Below are 16459 nucleotides of genomic sequence, written 5' to 3'. Positions count from 1 at the left end.
TGCGTTTTATGAATAAAATTGTAGTAAGGTATATCTATATATAATCCCTGGTTTTCGGTAGTTCCTGTTACTTAAAGAGAAGTTTTCAGATCTCTTGAGATCTTCCCTCTGAAGTTAGGCTTAGATACTATTTTTTTCTGTGATTTTTTGTATGAAAAGTAAAATCTAATGATACTCAAAAACCTTTATTCATTGCTTAATGTAAATTGACTTTTGAATAAAAAACAACTTTTTTCAGTTTTGTTGTTTAGGTACAGTGATATATCAGCTGTTCCGTTCCAGAATCAAGCTTCATAATTATGTTGTCTTTCTTCTTGTGGTCTGTTCGCTTTTTGATGTCTGAAAATGGCGCTCTACAGAATATAATGACCAAATATTACGTCACAAATGACAATATCAAGTTGATTAAAGTGAACACAAAATTTAAAACCCAAAATAAGGCAAAACACCTGAAGTAAGCATATAAGCTCCTAAGGCGTAAAAGATGGGAGGCTTTTTATGTTTTAATTTCATTTCATGCGCTATTTATCAATTTTATATCATTAAAATTAAGTAAGGTTTAACAATGAATATTTCAAACTTGAGATGTTTTGGATTTTAATTTTTCTTTTTCTTTCAAAAGTGAATTAGATTTCAGATCATGTACTTTTCTAGCCGTACATTTAATCTGTTTGCAAAGAGATCCACCCCAAAAGGAATAAATAACGAATTTATTTGAGCAAATATCTTGCAATTGAACCACAACTGTTTGTGCTTATGGTTTACACATCCCAGCTCTCTCGATCTACTGTCCGATTGCATTCCTAAGATAGATTGGTTTCATTCTCTTAGACCAGACATTTTGTTTTGAACATATATATTTCCCTGACATAGAATGATACTGGAATTACCGTCACCACTGCTGCATTGATTGTTTTCAATTTAATATTTTTAGAGTTTTGTCTCGACAAAGGTAAACACTTTCTACTTCGAAATTATATTTGGACGAAGTTAGGGAAAATAATAAAAACTGCGAGTGGACAGGGTAAACCGATGCTTTATTTTTGAGGCTATAAAGTATATATAAGGTATTCATTCTGATTATTTAAAATCATCTGACAATACATTTTAATCACCATTAACTATTTCCCCCAAAAATATTAAATGCAATATCATAGCTAAAAAAATGAATATTATATAGTCTTCATTTTGTACTTTTAATTACTCCTCAATTCCCTTACTTCGTTTGTTTTGCAATTGAAAACAATGGATGTATATCTGGAGTAGTTAAAACAATAGGTGAATGTGTATCCTGAGAGAGAGAGAGAGGGGGGGGTTGCTTATAAACACATTGGACATAACAAACGCGTCAAGACTCAAAGATCTTTGTGTTTTATCATAACATTTACATTTTCTAGTACCTTTGTCTGTGATAACACTACAAATCGATTTTGTGATGTATAGTCCGATGAATTTTATCAAGAACTATTTCAATATTTAATCGTACAATTGCCGAAAATTATATAGATACAGGTAATAAGCAATCTCTCTTTGAATATTATGAGGTGGTCAAATACAGTCAGGTGTAATGACATCTATCATAAAGCCATTCGAACTTTATGCGATTTTATCACCCTGACCGTAGTTGATCACCTCATAATACTCAAAGAATGATTCCTTAAATAAATCTTTAAAAAATGTGTTTGTAACTGTAATGCAATACTCGATCAGTGTGGTATTAGCAATAAAAATTGCTTTGTGTGCATTCAGTGACTACGAATACTTACAAAGACACATTTCAATTTTAATATATTATATAGTGTGCTAAATGTGTGAAAAACAATTACAACGCATGATACATGACATTCGTCCGAACAGATATATTTTTTTTACCTGCTCCTTCCAGGCCGCCGTATGATTACAATTGCAATTTATTAACGTAAAACTTTTATTTAGTTTAATTAAATCAAAAAGTTTTGAAGCTTCTAAACGGAATGATTATGCTTAAATGTATGAAGTTTGTTGTTTGTTCTTATGCCAAGTACAGAAAAGAACAGTCCTAGACTTTGCCTAAAGACTCCCAATATTAGGGCGAGTCTTAACCAATCACTCCCTCTTCAAACAATATCATCTCTGACTCATCTTAGGACAAAATTTTAAGACTCGCTAAATCTCACTGACATTTTGAAATGCTTCTAGGTTGTTATAAAAAAATTTTGGTGGAAATTCCAATCAATTTTGCAGTATCATATACATTTTCAAAAATAATCAGTATCTGATAAAGATATCTAGAAAACATTAATTGTATGTTGGAAAAAATTTATTTCAATAGCTATAATTATCAATGCAATCATAAATATATAAAGCATTCATTTTTTCTCTAAAACAGCAATATAAGAATTTGTCTCACCAAGTTTGATGTAGTGATCACTTACATATTCAAACTGATTAAAAACAGAAAGTAGATTCATTATCTCGTTCTCATTTTGTTCACTAGTTTTAACCATCTCACAACTTGGTTTTGCAGTACAACTTGTCTTTATAGAACAACTTCTGTTTGCAGTAAAGGGTAACTGTTTGTCTGTGTGTTCATCACTGTGGCTTTCGTTCATTTTGTCATTAACTTGGTTGCACTTGAAGTTATTCCCCGCCTTGCTTAAACAATCTGCAGAATCAGAATGAATGGATTCTACTTGTAAGGAGGCTTGTGATTGGTCGCTTTGTTCATGAGAGTCTGATAAAACTCTCTGTTTGACACGATTCATTTCTCCCAGTTGTTTAGTTTTAAACACTTCAATATTTGTACCGGTATAAGTGAAAGATTTTTGGAAGATGTGATGCATTTCTTCGCTGACAAGAAGGACCATTCTTCCATTTCTTTTGAGTACTCTACAATATGAAATCTATATCTTAAAAAAAAAGTTGATACTACCTCAAAAATCAACTTACAAAACTACATGTATTGCAGATCCTAAGGTTTATTTAACATTTTAATTTTAATACCTGTACATTTCCTGTAGAAAAGATGTATGGAAGACAGTCAAGGATTCTTGTGTGCTGAATTTCTTTCCAAATGGAGTATCACACACGATGCAGTCCACGCTTTCATTCTGTAGGGGCAGAGCTGAAAAATTACAACACATTCTGTTTGTCTTTATAGGATAGGATATGAAAACAATAAATGATGTATAAAAACTGTCAATTCCAGTAATTTATTGAAATGACTTCGAAAATGGGTGCATTGCAAATGTAAGACGCAGGCACTTGATGTATTTGTAAACATTACTCCCCTTCTCCTGACACACACTTTATTTTCCTTGACTTTGATATTCAACAACACTTAAAATGGTCTGAACCAAAAAGGTTGAAAGTGTATCGATGCCTGACTTGCTTGTATACAAGATTGCAGCTTTTATACATATTTCTTTAATTTAGCTTGCATCTCTTTAGCCTCTATATTCTAAAGAATTTATTTTAATTGCTACATTTGAACATTTTACTGTAAAAATTGAATACATATATTGCTTAAGATTCCTGAGATACTTAAAAATGCGTAATACTACATGTAGCATACCATTATTTTCATATCAAACACACACTGTTCTAAAAGGGTACAGATCAAGATTTGTAACTCCAATCACGCATGAAATGACACAGAGAATATTGTTCATTTATAGACTACCTCTACAATCTCCCTGAAACAGTTGTAGTTTATTTTCTACGTTCGCAAATCTGGAATTCTCTGCAGCTATTTTCAGTTGATCTATGTTTTCATCACAACCAATACAAAACACATTCTACAATAGAAACAGGATCATAAGTAGAACTTGTTTTTAAAGAGGGAATCCATAAAAAAAGTGCAAGTTCTACAAAATTATGAACAGGATCATCTGTAGAACTTTGTTTGGAAGACGAAAGTCATAAAAAATCTACAGAATATTGAAAAAATAACCTCCAAGTTCTTGGCTGTTTCCAGAAGAATAGTCGCTTTCCCACACATTGGATCTAGAACTGTGCTTTGATTCTGAATAAAAATCATACTAGTATACTTCAAATAAGTGGCAATCTAATTAGAATTTAATATGACGATTTTGATCCACTAAGTCTCAGTAATGGTAGCAGATCTAAATTATCAAATTTTAACTGGATTGTTCTAGCTATCTATAGGTGGTGAAAAACACTACAGTGTAATTGTTGAAACTGACTAATGCTCTTACAAAGTACCTGGATATTCAGGAGACTTGTCAGAATCCAGGTCACTGGGCCTCTTAGTCCATGAAATTTGACATACTCCCTTTTGGATAATGGAATTCTGTCCAATTAAATGTAATACATACATGTATGACATAGAGATATGAACAGCACAGTGTCTGAACAAACACACGACAATCTAATAAAAATGCTTTTAAAAACATCATTTACGCACCTTGTTAAGGGAATTCCTACAGTAACATGGGAATCAGTCAGCTGTATACAGATCTGTACATTGAGAAATGAATATTGTAAATTCCTAATTAAACGCGAGGAATTAATATCCACATAAAATCACTAGAAGCACATCTTGTTGCAATTGATTTTAAAATCTCGCTTTTATTTATCGAGCAGATGTTAACTATTTGAAATTATGATAAAAAATTCGCTGATCGCGATTTTTCAATTCCGTGATTTGATGCAAAACCGTTGATTCGCGGAATTAAGTACCTGCATAAAATAAGGAATCTACAGTAGACAGAATACTTCAGACTGTTTGTTTGTTAATTCTAAAAATAAACAAAAAATCATTTACAACAACTGCTACTCACTTCAATATCTGGATCTTTAAAGTTGACCTTCCATTTCATCAGTTGGCTTAGTTTGATACCAATTTGCTTTGCCAGCAACTAGAATTATAATATTTCTTTCTGCAATCAATTATATTTCAAATTCCACCCTTACAACTTAAGAATAGAGAAATGCAAACACTTTTCACTTTCTCTACAAAAAGCTCTTTTAAAAAGCAACATTTGAATCAACCATAAAAATGTAATAACCACAATGACATACCTGACTACTGACTTTCCTTCCACATATCCCAGAGCATTTACAAGACACTCGGAAGCTAATTTTCCCATCCCCAACATTTGGTTTAAACTTTTTTGCCGGAGGACCTTCCTCATCAACATGGGTTACTCCCCCTTGTAATTTTTTGTTGTGATAAGTTTTTAAGTAATGTATGATTTCAGTAAGTTCTCCATCTTCCCAGGCATCTTTACTCAAAATAATGGTCCTGAGGTATTGCAAGAGAGCAGCTCTGTCTAAATCTGCATTATAAAAAATGTCTTCATATGAGAAGCATTTAATTCTGGTGTAAATGTTACCTGTTTTGCTAAACATTACTGTTTATTAAACAAATGTAATATTGTATATCAAATTTTTCCTACATAACAATATGAAGACCATTTCATATAAAATTTGATAGATGTTATGTTACTTTGCACAATTTTAGATTTTTTTTTTTTTTTTTGGCATGAATTTTATGATATTTTGTACTTTTTGCTACAAAATTAAATTGGAAGAATGCATTTGACTTTCCATGACTATAACATAACTTGGAGATAGTTTACAATTTTTCATAAAATGCTTCACAGTTAACATAGTTTAAAAAGCCCAAAGTTACTGATAATATTGATAACTAATATCTATTTATAATCTACCTTTATACTCAGTAGATTCTTTATGGAGAACTAGTGCAAATGCCCTCTCAACAGTCTTTAGTCTTAAAATTTGATCTATGTGGGTTAAACTGGAGTGAAAGTAAACTCTGCCCTCAGAATGTGAGACCTGCATAATAAAAACATGCATATAAGTTGGTAAGGGTATTTGTTAAGCTGTGAATTTTGACATTGTTATGGAAACATTAGGAAAAATTAAAATTAACAAATGGCAAACAATTTTAGATATCTTTCACTTGTTTCCTCTTCTACTTACAAGAACAAAAATACATTTTTTTAAATACGAGGACTTATTAAAAGGAATTTCAGTCATCTTTCTTTTATTCACTGTGGAATTCTTAGGAGAGGGCTCAAATAGGCAGATTGCTTGCTACCCAATCCTTATTAAGTGATATTTTTACAAAATAAAATATTGTTTAAATCAGAGCATAATCATCCCTGGCCAGTACTTTTTAAAAACCTTCTTCTCAATAACCATTTATAGCAAGACAAGCTTAAGCTTGTGTGGAAGCTTCGAAGCATCTTAAGCAGATTAAGGAATAAATTAAGAAAAGTATTTTAAAACCGTCTTCTTAAAAACTTTGTTAATGAATGTAGCTTGGTCCCAAAGGTATTCATCTTACAAAAAGTGGTGGAAGCAGAAACTTGCGACCGAGTATACGTGCAGTAGAGTTTTGACAACCAATTCACAAAAAACTTTAAAGATATCCTTGATAATAATAAACAATATATAAAACTTATACAAACTGAGTCAGGATCATTATTAATTTCGTCGCTTATTTCTTTATAAGCAAATATTTCCGTTCCCCTGCCAGCTGTGCAGAAGAAGCGCATGATCCTACTTTCACTTTCTGAACAGCTCTTCTGTGTCGAAAACAACGAAAGGCATGGTCATTCCAGTGTAAATAGTTTGTGGACGTGATTTAGCAAAAGATCCCGTCCAGAATGTAAAACAAACATATTTTCCATCTGTGGTAATTATCTTTTACACGTGAAACACATTTTTTTTTCAAATTATCTTAACATCATGTAGTTTTATGCTTTGTAAAAAATATACTTGGATGAAATATGAGTTAATGTTTATGTTAGCAACGGATATCTTTTTTACATAGATAAGGACACTAAAGGAGTTTTTGCTGATTAATTGAATCTATAATAACTGATTTAATCATACTGTGACTTCAACAGCTATGACATGCATCAATTTTTTAAATGTCATGGACATATTGGTTCGATGAGCGTCTAATATATAACACAGGCCTCTGAATTTCTATCAATAAGCTGTTTTAACGTTCTGATTCATTTACATGTCAAGATTTCTGATAAGTCTACCCCCCACCCTCACTTTCAATTTGCATCCGATGCCACTGGGGCTGATTGCAGTGGTGGGCACTTTATTGAAAAACCATGGTGCAGTTTGCTTATATGCTTATGCCTTCTTAAAACTTATTTCAAAATCAATTTAAGCTAAATTAAGTGCAACATATGTATTGCAGATAAGCTGTCCATGTAAAAACAGGTCACAATGGGTGAAAAGGCAGCAGCGGAAAAAGGGTTAGAAGACTTTGTAAAGTCAAAAACTGCAGAATCAGTGTGTCTGGACCTATCGACTCCATCAATAGTTGTAATAAAACGAAAGGGTAAACATGGCTCTATTCTACTGGGAACATTCTGGATGAATGTTTTACAACACCCTAATAATTATCCAGTACAAAGGTACCCGTACAAAAAGCTGTATGATAAAAATGGACATTACAAAGTCATGTTACGTGTGGACGATGTGACCATGACTGTCTATATGAGTACAGGAACCCTCACCATACAGGGCACCTTTGTCCTGGACTGGTTTCTGAAAAGATTTTCCAAGGTTATGGAGTACTATGATATGCCTCCTTTAGAACCTCAGCCAGTTTCTGATGGATATTTGGAGCATGAAAAGAATTGGAATGAACTGATGAGAAAAGATAAGGAGAAGTTAGGTGAGTATATCAATGTTAATATCATGATCAGGTAATATTCAATTTTTCATTGGAGATAGATTAGTTATAAGGACTTGATAATTCAAATATTTTGTTGAATCTTTCTCCAGAAGCAACTGTCACACATTACTTTGACAAAGAACATTTGAATGTTGTAGAACAAAGTCAACAAAAGCAGAGAGAGCTAGAAGAGAAAGCTTTGATGCTGGATGACATGCCCCATTTGGAGGTAGCTTACTCAAATGGAGTGACAAACTCAACTGGTGATCCAAAAACGGAGGAATCAGATGGGGTCCAACAAGGAGAAACAACATTAAAGAACAATGCCTTGGTGGAGGATTTATCAGATGACCTTGAACTGCTTGCACTTGACTTGGTAAGAAATGATCATTTATAGTTGAAGCAAATTCTCAAAATTAATGGGTTTTAGTATCAAAAGGTCTATTTCATATGTTGCAATCATTTTATTTTGCCAAAGACAAGTATATAATATGGTGCAATTTCTTTTCATCTAACTTGAGTGACCCCTCTTTTTCTGGTCACATCTTGCTTTATAGTCTTCTTCTACAAATGGTATATGTAAGTTACATGTAGTTATTTCTATTTTCAAAGTCAATAAAGGTTGATATGCATCTTCAATGCCCGAGGAATAAAATCTTTAAGATATTAGATTATTTTGCCTGAAAAATAACACCTTTTATTCGTTAAAACAGTGGAGTGGAGATGTACTGGATAAACAGCTGTCCCTCCTGAGCACACCTGTAATTAAGGAGGGTCCTACCTACATCTACAAACTCTGGAAATCCCTGCTCTCTCGCTGGCTCTCTAACCCTGACTGTAAAGTCTTCTTGGCCACCCCCTTCCTTGACACCGAGAGAATGACTGACATTTGTGAGATCGTCCTCCAAAACTTCACTACAGCAAACATCGAAGCTTTTTATGTACGTATTAAATGTAACTATACTGAAAAAATCTCTGACGTCAAGAGAAACGCTCAGACCAAATTCCCATGCAAGCATCAGCCCATCATCGAGTACAAAGTGTACAACAGGATTGTCTACCCTTTGAGAACTTTCCATGCAAAGTTCATCGGCTGTACGGATGGGAAAGGCGGAGCTGAGGTTTTGATGACCAGTGCTAATTTTTCTGCCGATCACTTTAAGCATAACAATTTGGAGTCGGTTGTGTATCATACAATGACAGAGGCTGAGTTTATACACAAGTTTATCAACCCCTTGTCTGCCTCAAGACAAAGCTGAATTGTCTCCCTTATTTAGGACTTTATTTTACACAGAGCTAGGAACACTGCAAGGTGCATTATAATCAGCATCAAAACTTTTTTATTTTTACAATATTACTGCTAGGAACAAAATTATGTAATACATGTACTAGAAAAAATGTACCTCCCTTTATTATAGGTCTTTTCTACAAAGAATATCAGATTGCATTATAATCAGCATCAAAACTTTTTTATTTTTACAATATTAATGCTAGGAACAAAATTATGTAATACATGTACTAGAAAAAATGTACCTCCCTTTATTATAGGTCTTTTCTACAAAGAATATCAGATTGCATTATAATCAGCATCAAAACTTTTTTTATTTTTACAATAGTAATGCTAGGAACAAAATTATGTATATATGTACTGGAAAAGATGTATCTTCCTTTTATACTGTAGGTCTTTTCTACAAAGAATATCAGAGTATTTACTTCGATTGTTATTACAACTTGAGTTCATTTTTCCCTTTTAATCTAGAAATTTCAATTGAAATATTATTTATTTAATTTTAGAAACATACAAAAAAAGGTAAAAATTAAAACTCTTAATTTATACAAATGATTTTTAACAAAGATGACTTGATATTTTTTATTTTCTGTTTTACATCTCAGATGGATTTTTAAGTATATATATTCTTCATTGGCAAAAGCTTTTTGATAATTTAAAAACTGACAAAAGGACATTTTGATTTCATTATGTTAGTGATAGTTTGTTAAATGATAATTTAAAAGTTGTTATTGTTTTGTGTTGTTAACACGCTAGTTTAACATGGAAATAAATCCTTATGCACACATTACTCTTGAAGTCTTGTATTGACAGCTGACAAACTAAAGCTGGAGAAATAAGAGAGTAGCTATAACCTGCAATGTACGTGACATAGGCCTGTCTATTTCATTGTTTGCCATTCAGTCCTGGCCCTTTGAATTCAACAAGATCCTCCAACTTCTCTTCTGTTCATACCTAATCTGTGCATATTTCACTTGAAACTAATTTCATCTCCAATTATTTTGAAAATGTAAGAAGTAGATAGTAACATTAGATCAAAAGCCCAAAGTTTTGTTAAAATGGCTCTATTTCACCTCATCAACTTTTACCAGTACACATTTTACTCACTGCACCAATCTTAGATTGTGATGGGTACCTAGAGTTTGATGGTTGTAAGACTTGTAAAGTAATTTCAGACCCCTTGCTTATTCATGTACAAGTATACCATATATAGTCTGTCACAAAAGATATTTATGCTGCACATTTGGATGATTTAAAAAAAAAAAAATACACATACCTGTGAAGGAAGTGCAATTGAAATCGATGAAATGGAAAATTTCCAAGATAACTTCATTCACACGTACATTATCATTTTTTCCTCATAAAAATTCACAGGAACGAAAACAGATTTCCTATGGAGATTCATAATGGGGAATGTTGACATCTTTTCTCCATTCAGAAGTCAGTCGCAATACCTCGCACAATTTTTCATTGTTATCATCTGGGCTATATTATGGCTGATGCAATGCAAAGTACCTGTAGACTTTCAATTTTTTGCAGTGTATTGAAACCTGACAATAGCTAGAGGGGGGCGTTTCAGAAGGGAAATCTTGAGATTTTTTCATATTATTGAATGAACTTCGTCTGAATCAAGAGGTATATATAAATATCAAATAATATTTTAAGAAAAAATGCGGCAAAAATATCTTGGGACAGACTATAGCAGTGTTTTTTTTTTTGTGGGGTGTTTATTCTGGCAGTTTATATTAAATTGCCAAAATTGAAGTCACCATAACTACCATAAATGTGTATGGATGGTAACAAAATCACTATTAAAATAAACAATACCTAAATCTTTTAAAATCACAGCATTTTACACCTGCTATAAAATTACCACTACACAGTATTTTTCAGTCAGTGTGTGCCATTATAGAGTTTAGTAAGTCTTTGCCAAGTCAGCTATCTAGAATAAACAACACATAATGCTCTAATTCTTGAAGGAAAAGAAAGAGAAGCCATTGAATGTGTTCATACACATTTATTTAATATTGTAAAACTTTCCAAAATATTCATAACCAAAGGGCATGGGACTAGCAAATAAATACATGTATAAACATATGTAAACTCACAAAAATCACAAATACATGTACTGTTAATATACATTGATTTTTGTTCCGCTGTCGCATAGTATTGCACAACTTGACAACTATTCATAAAATGAGACCATCATGGATAACATTAAAAAAATGTATAATTAAAGCTCATCAACACAGCCAATAAAAAAAACCACCAAAATAACTCCAAAATAAATTTTCAGCTATGTAAAATGACAATTTTATTGCACAACACACTTTGGATCCCCTCCTGAGGTAAGAGGTATTGACCAGTCTCAGCTTCTCTGTTTGGATCCACCTCCCTTAAGTTTGCATTGCTGGCCAGCAAATTATGGAGAGGCCACAAGCTAACATTTCGACTTTTGCCCTGAGTACCGTAAACAAAAACATCAGGAGATCCAACAATTTGATCATGGAGTGGAACAGACTTGTTTGACTTGATATGGTACAAGGGACAGAGTTCAATGTCTTCTGTTATATCTAGACTGTTGTTTATTTCTAAAGGCTTTGGTAAAGATGCAAGAAATCCTGTTCAAAGAGAGAGAAGAAAAACACTGCAATATCTTATTAACCTTCTATAGAGGCAATATCTTAATACTCTGAGTCAGTATTTTTTGCAAGAATCCAAGAGTTTCAAATCCAACTTGTTTTCAGGGATTGGTTCAGAAACCCCTTAACTTTGCAAAGATACTTTAACATTTGCTGTAAAATTGAAATCTCATAAATTTACGGCAGTATTGTTAAAGCAATGCAGAACTCCATGTTAAGATTTACATTATAAATAATTTTAAAAGCCTGCACAGTGTAGATCATTTGCATAGTGAGAAGTACCTGTCAGAAGAGCCCAGTGGGCTTTGTGGCCATTCTTCAAACATGGGGCATTATTCCCATCTCCATCATATCTTTTTATCAGTTAATAACAAATAACAATCCAATACAGGGGGGGGTAGCCAGGAAAATTCAAAATTCAATATTATTAAAAAGAAGCCTCAAACCCCTATGGAATTTTCCCCTGCAAACACAATTTTCTCTAAGACACCCCCCCCCCCCATTCCTGAAAAAAATTTCCTCTGATACTTTGCATGTATTTCATCAGAAGTAATAACTAGACAGGTAGGAATCAACCATTGATGTCTACAGAAAGGATACGGCACAAGCACAGGGTGGCTGTTGGCAAGATGTCTTAGGAGACTTTCCTTGGATTCTGAGTCCCTCATATCAAGTACCTCTGATGTACAATTCAATGTTTCCTCTGCCAGCTTAGCCAAATTGTAAGCTACAAAAAACATCATATTCTCTCCAGTTAATTTGTAGTGACAACACTATAATTGTATATATAAACAAAAGAAGAAAACTTATGTTCCATAAGAAATTTATTTTTAGGAATTTGCAGTTGAACTACAAAATCACAGTAAAATAATAACAGAATCTTAAGTAGTGTTTTATAAATAAGGATAATAAATACAAGCAACAGAAATAAACCACATAAGAAACAATAAAATGCCATTACCAGAGAAGAGCTCTCCTTGCAGAGAAAATCCTAAGTTTTGACTAGTCTGTAAAACATGAGAGGCTGTTGTTTCTTTGCTCAACATCTGGGCGGCCATTGCAAGAGCAACAATTCCACAGCTGATGAATAAATATTGAAATTAACAAAAGCCAATAACATTTTCCTTTGCCCTTATAACCTTACAATGGAATTGGCCGAGTTTTAAATTCACCCGCTAACAACGAGGGTGAAAGGGGCGAAAATAAAACAAGGGCAAATATTTCTCTGTACACAGTAATTCTCCCAACCTAATTCATTTGGTGCCATGCCAACTTCTGGAATTGACAGGTTTACTCCTGTGACGGGAAAGAGCCTAAAGATGGTTATCTTTGTGTGTAAAGATCATGGGGGGGGGGGGGGGGGGGGGGGTAGCAGACAGACTGATTCAAAAAACAGAGCCAGCAGATAGCTCAGTGAGTAGCATCTGACTAGAAATTCAGGGGCCCCAGGTTTGAATACCAGTCTGGTAGTTATATTAGACATGCATGTACATAAGCTTTTGAGCTAAACTCTTGAGTATAAATATCAGCATTTTAAACTTGCTCTACATCATCAAAATAAATGCACACAAACATATTTACCATGGCCCATCTTGCATTATTGGACAGACAGGGAAGTTGGATGATAGTAAGACTTTGGAGGATAGTTCAGGAATGTCTTTCTCTCTGGAATAAAAAAAATTTTGCAGATTGATTAATACAACTAATTAAATATTCTTACAAAATATTCTACCATATATTAAGTTGCTATAGCCTTTCAAGGGATGCCTTTCAGAACACTTCTGAAGTTTTTCTTAATTACATGGAAGTTTGAGTAGAATGAGATTTTAAAAATCTTGTTTCTTGATCTTCATTAATACAAATAAATTAAGACATGCCAAGAAATACTATTAATAGTAAGTTTCATTTGTTAACACAAAGCAAGAAGACAGGCTTGGTATATGACCTTGATTATGTATTTTGCAAAATACATCACAAACTAAATGTACAAGGGACCTTACCTCAAAGAACGACCTTCACTCCCTACAAAGAAATTTTTACTGCCACCTACCAATATTCCCTCACCTTTAACTTGCCTAATTAACTTTAGGTCAATTAAACAATATATTTCAGGTTACAGACCATCTTGCAGTAGTAAGTATTACAGTCATAACATCAATCATACTGGTACAGTTCTCTCAAAATGACCTTGAACTTGCCAATATGACCTTGCATACACAGCATGACTCTTAGGTCAAAAACAAACTTTGTGTGAAGTATCAGCTTTTTAAAATGCTTCTTTTTGTTATATTGAGTGAACACACATTATATGTTTTTTAGCAAGAAACCTTGGAGCTTACCAGATGATCTTGTGCCAAGATCATGGGTCCCAAGGCCATGGTATATTTATTTTCAGGTCACACCTCCTATGTAACCATTTTCAATTACAACATATATTTATTTTCAGGTCACACCTCCTATGTAACCATTTTCAATTACAACATATGGCTAGGAATGGAATCATAATTTTTTTCTAAAAGCGACCTTAAACTTGTCTGAAAGATCTATGGTCAAGGTCCTGATAAATTAATTGGGTCAAACAACAGGAAACTTCCAGTACTTCTTTGTTTATAGTTATGGACCATCTAAAATCATACATTTCTTTTTTCCAAATGACCTTTAATTTCTAAATAACCTTGGATCAAGGTCATGATCCACTTCCTTGTATTAAGCAATCTTTCTGTGAAATAGGAACCTCCAGTGATTTTCCATAAGAAAAATATGAATAATACTAGAAGAACCAACACATATATATAACTTTTATCCAATGACCTTGACCTTTCTCAACTAGCTCTGATTCATTTCAGATTTGTTCCTTACTTTCTTATTTTTCCTATCTTGGCACATTCTCATAAAAGTTACTGGGTTTGTCCACAAAGTGTTCAGATGATTTGTTTAAAATAAGCACTTTATTTACATGTACCGGTATGTACAATGTTAATTCCAATTACTTACATGATTACTTTGAGTTTTCGTCTGAATTGTTCCTGGCTGGTACCAGTAGGTTCCTGTGCTACCATCAATACTGCTCCAACTATGTTTTTTAAACTGAGGCCTTTCAGGGGAGCCATGTTTGGAGGGGGTGGTGGTGGGGGTGGGTTCCCACATGGGAGAGCTGACATTATACTCTCAAACTGACCACCCTGGTAGTTGTTATGGAATAATTATAAGCATGTCAGCAACTGCAGGTCTGCAACTGAAATTGAGGAATATGCCATATGAATGACAGATATCTTTTACTAGGTAGGATTACATAATGAGGCATAATGAGGGATTACATGTTACACAGAATTTGAGAGATTTGTAAGGATAAACAATTGACTAACTGTAGGTACATCACTTACTAAATATCACCATGCTAATTTATATTATATATAATTATAAAGAAATCAAAAGTTTTATTGTTTAAATACTCTGAAGTTGTTAGGTATAGGGTTAATACTGCACGCCCAATCTGAAGACGGATTTACGATATGGACAGATAATATGATTCAAACTGTCAGACTTCAATTAAATATAACTATTTACCTATAGCATATATAAAAACTGTATGATAAAACGGGTTCGATTTGTTTGATGAATAAACACTTTTCACTATAAAAAGGATACTTAATAAGAAACACACCTGCTAAAGCTCCCTCTTGGTAAATGACACTACCATCTGGTAGAGAGCCTCGAGTGCTACTACCCTCCATTGGCGAAGTGCTGAGGCGCCTGTCACAAACTTTTAGATCAATCCACCGTAAATCAAGATAACAAGATCGAGCTTTTCTTATCGCAGATAACGACTTGGGTTACCCGATTACATATACCTTTTCCAATATACTGCATAGCAGGAATGAGAATGGATTTGTCTAAATATAAACATACTGACCAAACGATGCTGCCATTGGGAAGAACACCTAGTGCCGACATGACCACATACACGTTTATAAATGGTAAATTCGCACGTGCATGGAGCTTCGTCCCGTATAGCCACCCCAACTTCTAAGTAAATAAATTGTAATATAAGAACCCTGTCGAACACTTACCACAACTTCAGTACAGTCCAGTCTGAATGATGCTCTAACACAGTACGGGGGAGCTAATGTCAATTCGGCCGCCTCCTGCACCCCAACTCTGTCTGACCTCTGGGTGAGTTATCTGCTCCTCTTATCTTAACTTGCAACTTGACCAGCTGCTTGTAACACGGTTGGATAGCTATGTTCAGAATATCACTCACGTAATTTAAGCACAAGGAAGTAATCGAACAAAGTAATAAGTTGTCACAAAATATATGATTGTGCACTAGTGATTTGGGTGCATGTGTGTGTGTGTGTGTGTGAGAGAAAGAGAGAAAAGGGGGGAGGGTAAGACCGGGATCAAAACCCGATCAGCTTATCTCGACAAAATTCGACTCCTCCGGAAAATAAGAAAATCCTTACGCCTTTAACACTGTATATGCAATATTTTTACTGAATATTTTAATAAATCATTCAAATTAAATCCTTTTTAGGGACACACCGTCGGTTTTAAGTCCAATACATCTATTGGATGCATGCAGACTCCGGACCGTGGCTCAGTTGTTAATTACTAGGGAGGGTAATCGTGTTCAAAAATCTCTATAGAGCTGTAAACTTGTCAATCCGAAAAAGAAATCCTGTTGGTGAGTGAGTCTTGGTACGAATGTAATTGTGGTCGTGTAACATGAGCTGTCTAAGAATCGAGTATAAACACTTCAATATTTGACTCATTTAATTCCTTCGTATGATGCACATTTTGCAGCTTGATTGTTTTTTGTTAGTTATGTCTTCTACTTATTAACAATTTTTAATTGTCAAT

The 16459-nt window shown here is 33.7% G+C and overlaps 2 protein-coding genes across 2 annotated transcripts; one reads left to right on the top strand and one right to left on the bottom strand.

The window, feature by feature from the left end:
• Positions 1 to 2268: 2268 nt before the first annotated feature.
• LOC105317530 (THUMP domain-containing protein 2) lies at positions 2269 to 15776 on the bottom strand. Its single transcript, XM_066089135.1, has 10 exons — positions 15670 to 15776; positions 5673 to 5799; positions 5023 to 5279; positions 4782 to 4859; positions 4406 to 4458; positions 4204 to 4291; positions 3932 to 4003; positions 3662 to 3776; positions 2983 to 3103; positions 2269 to 2868 (listed from the first exon to the last, which is right to left on the bottom strand). Exons 4-10 carry the CDS (start codon positions 4818 to 4820, stop codon positions 2349 to 2351), a joined length of 1008 nt encoding a protein of 335 aa, XP_065945207.1. The 5' UTR covers positions 4821 to 4859; positions 5023 to 5279; positions 5673 to 5799; positions 15670 to 15776; the 3' UTR covers positions 2269 to 2348.
• On the top strand, positions 6531 to 9009 carry LOC105317514 (uncharacterized). The gene is made up of 4 exons (XM_011414169.4): positions 6531 to 6664; positions 7187 to 7669; positions 7828 to 8045; positions 8383 to 9009. The coding sequence occupies exons 2-4, from the start codon at positions 7216 to 7218 to the stop codon at positions 8926 to 8928; spliced, it is 1218 nt and encodes a 405-aa protein (XP_011412471.3). The 5' UTR covers positions 6531 to 6664; positions 7187 to 7215; the 3' UTR covers positions 8929 to 9009.
• Positions 15777 to 16459: the final 683 nt, after the last annotated feature.

This window comes from Magallana gigas, chromosome 6 (assembly GCF_963853765.1).
Source record: "Magallana gigas chromosome 6, xbMagGiga1.1, whole genome shotgun sequence".
Taxonomy (NCBI): Eukaryota; Metazoa; Mollusca; class Bivalvia; order Ostreida; family Ostreidae; genus Magallana; species Magallana gigas.
Note: the sequence above shows the minus strand (reverse complement) of the source record. Positions and strands in the feature narration are given on the sequence as shown.

Coding starts and splice junctions, on each gene's coding strand:
- LOC105317530 (XM_066089135.1), bottom strand. CDS start 4,820: ATGAAATGGAAGGTCAACTTTAAAGATCCAGATATTGAA. Junction 4,004..4,203: donor CAAGTCTCCTGAATATCCAG/GTACTTTGTAAG, acceptor ATTTTTATTCAG/AATCAAAGCACAGTTCTAGA. Junction 3,777..3,931: donor AAACAGCCAAGAACTTGGAG/GTTATTTTTTCA, acceptor TTTCTATTGTAG/AATGTGTTTTGTATTGGTTG.
- LOC105317514 (XM_011414169.4), top strand. CDS start 7,216: ATGGGTGAAAAGGCAGCAGCGGAAAAAGGGTTAGAAGACTTTGTAAAG. Junction 7,670..7,827: donor AAAAGATAAGGAGAAGTTAG/GTGAGTATATCA, acceptor TGAATGTTGTAG/AACAAAGTCAACAAAAGCAG. Junction 8,046..8,382: donor AACTGCTTGCACTTGACTTG/GTAAGAAATGAT, acceptor TCGTTAAAACAG/TGGAGTGGAGATGTACTGGA.